The 2,934-nt window shown below is 40.6% G+C and overlaps 1 protein-coding gene across 1 annotated transcript in view; it reads right to left on the bottom strand.

The window, feature by feature from the left end:
* Positions 1-2,498, bottom strand: part of LOC139456559 (carbonic anhydrase 2-like) — a 35,323-nt gene extending 32,825 nt beyond the window's left edge. Inside the window, exon 1 of the mRNA XM_071238342.1 lies at positions 2,180-2,498. Within this exon, the coding sequence (XP_071094443.1) occupies positions 2,180-2,252 (73 nt within the window). The 5' untranslated portion in view covers positions 2,253-2,498. The remainder of the gene's footprint in view (positions 1-2,179) is intronic.
* Positions 2,499-2,934: the final 436 nt, after the last annotated feature.

The raw sequence follows: 2,934 nt of genomic DNA, 5'->3' as shown, positions 1-2,934 counted from the left end.
CGGGACCAGTGTTAAAACTCAGGCTTGACAGTATCTCTACGATCATCTTCCTAAGGCAAGTGATTTAACTGACTATAAAAGTCCAGTTTCCACCCTTGCCGAACCAGGCTAGTATTATGGAGTTACATTTTGGCTGGACTAACGAGTCTATGCATAGTCCAATCAAAAACGCGCACCGAAATCGAAATCCGGTTCGTAAAGTGTCATGCAGATTTCGGTCGACTGCAGGATTTGCAAAACATGTGCACTGCTAACTCGTTGTCAACAGATATTTTCTAAATCTTTTCATGCTTTTAATCAAGGTGCTCGCGTGATTTGATACATTTCGCGATGTAAGACTCGTTTTATCACAATATAGATCTTGATTAAACATTGTCCCCATTGAACACACTATGCACTAAGTTGAAAAGCTGGGAGCAAGGGCAATAACTCTGTCATATTATTTACGGCACCAATTTTCGAACTCAGTATTGAGAAGTATCTCTTATACAAGCGTGCACATGTTTATTCATGTAATTTCAGTAGTTAAACACCTGTCCACAATTTCACACAGTATGCACAACGTTGCAAAGCATGGAGCAAGGACCACAACTCTGTAAAAATGAAATGTATGAAACCAATTTTCGAACTCATTTGAGATTGTGACCAGTAACATCAGTGTGTAAACTTTTATTTCTCTAACTTTAATAGTTTTTGAGAAAATGTGTCCACAGACGGACGGACAGAAGGACGGACGAACTCCGTTCCAATATCCCCCACCCCACGTCATGGCGGGGGATAACACTATCATCATTGTTTGAGAAAGGTCTGTTGAGAACTACCTCAGTTAGTCAGTCACAGTGACAGTTGGTAATAATACATTTACATCAAGTACAAGACATGAAAATGATAGACACGGTAAACGTGACGGGAGGGAATTCCGAAGTTGTTAATGAACCAGTGGTGGTTACATGTGTCAGTCATCATTGATCAGTTGGCCGGCCATTGAAATGTGATTATAAAGATGTGTTAAATAGATACTAAGGTAAATGCATAGATTGCTGTGGAATGTAATTGTCTATCCAGACACGGATCTAGTCGATACTACGATAGGCCCGTGCTTCTTTGTTTTGTTCACCAGGATGGGTCGTAGCGAGGCCATTCGTGTACGATCATTCAGTCAAAGTCTCTGACGTTTCTCAATGTATGTTAACACGCTTAGTTCAAGATTAAAGTGTCTAAATGATCCGGAAAAACGATTTTGTGTTTACTTGTGCTAGATAAATCCCAGGGCGTCCACAAGGAATGTTGAATGTTCATGTCATTTCAACACGTCAAATTGTATCGTTCATACACTTGTTAACGTCAATTTCGCGGTCCTGCGACCGACCTCTCGTCGATTAGAAAAGCCGTACATGAAACGAATTTCATATCATTATTTTTTAGGTTTGTATTACGTGAATATTTATATTATTAACAGTGAAACATTGTATGTCTGGGTCCCGTTAATCCGGAACTTTCTTCAGCGACTTACTGTACTGCTGGGAAGGCGTACATATATGTATTACCTATTAGAAGCTGAAGAACATCCGATTCTCTCATGATGCTATAGTACTATACTTAATCTGTCATCCTATGACAGATTTACCCTAGAAATGTAAATAATCGGGAGTTCTTTAACTTCTTTGGGGTAGTAAACATTACTTCATTCCTAATTTGGTTATGCGGAAATTTGCTAATCGGGTCGATTTCAGTGGGAAATTAATGCAATTAAAATCTCGTTAGCCAGGACGGCAGCGCCCTCAATTTCATAACCAGGAATTGGATTTTTCCGGATTTACTAATCATGGTTACGTAGTCTAATGTCCTTTCACTGATCTGAAGACTTTTCGTAGGTCATTCGCCCGGAGTTTTATATATATATATATAAAATGTGTGTGTGTGTGTGTGTGTGTGTCTGTCTGTCTGTTTGTGTGTCTGCCTGTGAGTGTTTGTCTGTCTGTCTGTGTTCATGTTTGCATGCATGCATGTTTGTGCGTGCGTGCGTGCAACTATCTAATGCATTCAGGAAAATGTAAGTGTCACATTATCTGTTATCTTGACAAGTCGTTATGCACGCGAAGACATCCCGCTGCTTCTTAGATTAAAATAAACATTAAATTTAAAGCTGACATTGAAACAGATAAAGGAGGTGACCTACCTACACTGCCGAAGACATCAGAGATGGACGAGAAAAGTATAGTCAGACACAACCAGCTCCGGCCGACCCCCATGACGTCTGGCGGCGTTGTGATGCTGCACTGCGCTGTCTCACTGTGAACGATCTCGTCACCCTGGGGGCGTGTATCTTCCTTACAGCGAGGCCCGAGGATACCGCCTTATAACGGGACACTACATGTTGTCAAGTCTTGAGTCATGGACTTCGAGTATTATGACGGGACCCGTAACGTGGAAGACGTGATTGATGTCGGCGAGACAGTTGCCTTTACGATGGTGGATGTGTCCTCCCAGATCCAGAGGTGTCTGTTCAGAGAATCGATGGGCATTTAAACATAGTATTTATCAATACTGTAGGGATCGGATTACACGAGCTGCGGGAAGCGGAGATGGGGCCTCTCTAGCCAGTCAATGACTCATGTTTATAATTAAATACTGAGTTTAAAGTCACTATTTAATTAGCCGGGTTCAATGTTGTGTGAACGTCGTGATCAAATCAACATAAAAAACACATTAACTATCCTAACCATATACCAGTTACAGGTACTTGGTACGTGGGTTTGTTTTTTACAGGTGGCGTATGCATTCTTGTAATTTAAAAATTGGACGTTGGTATGCAGCTATGCATCACCAAACACTCTAATGGTTATAATTAACAAACAGTTCAATATTTCTTAAATAAATACTATGTTTGTCAGGATCTGATGATATAAACTACCAGGCAAAAGAACATATCCA

This window comes from Haliotis cracherodii, unplaced genomic scaffold, assembly GCF_022045235.1.
Source record: "Haliotis cracherodii isolate W230 unplaced genomic scaffold, xgHalCrac1.p SCAF_11, whole genome shotgun sequence".
NCBI classification, from domain to species: Eukaryota; Metazoa; Mollusca; class Gastropoda; order Lepetellida; family Haliotidae; genus Haliotis; species Haliotis cracherodii.
This window is presented reverse-complemented; position numbering and strand designations above follow the sequence as displayed.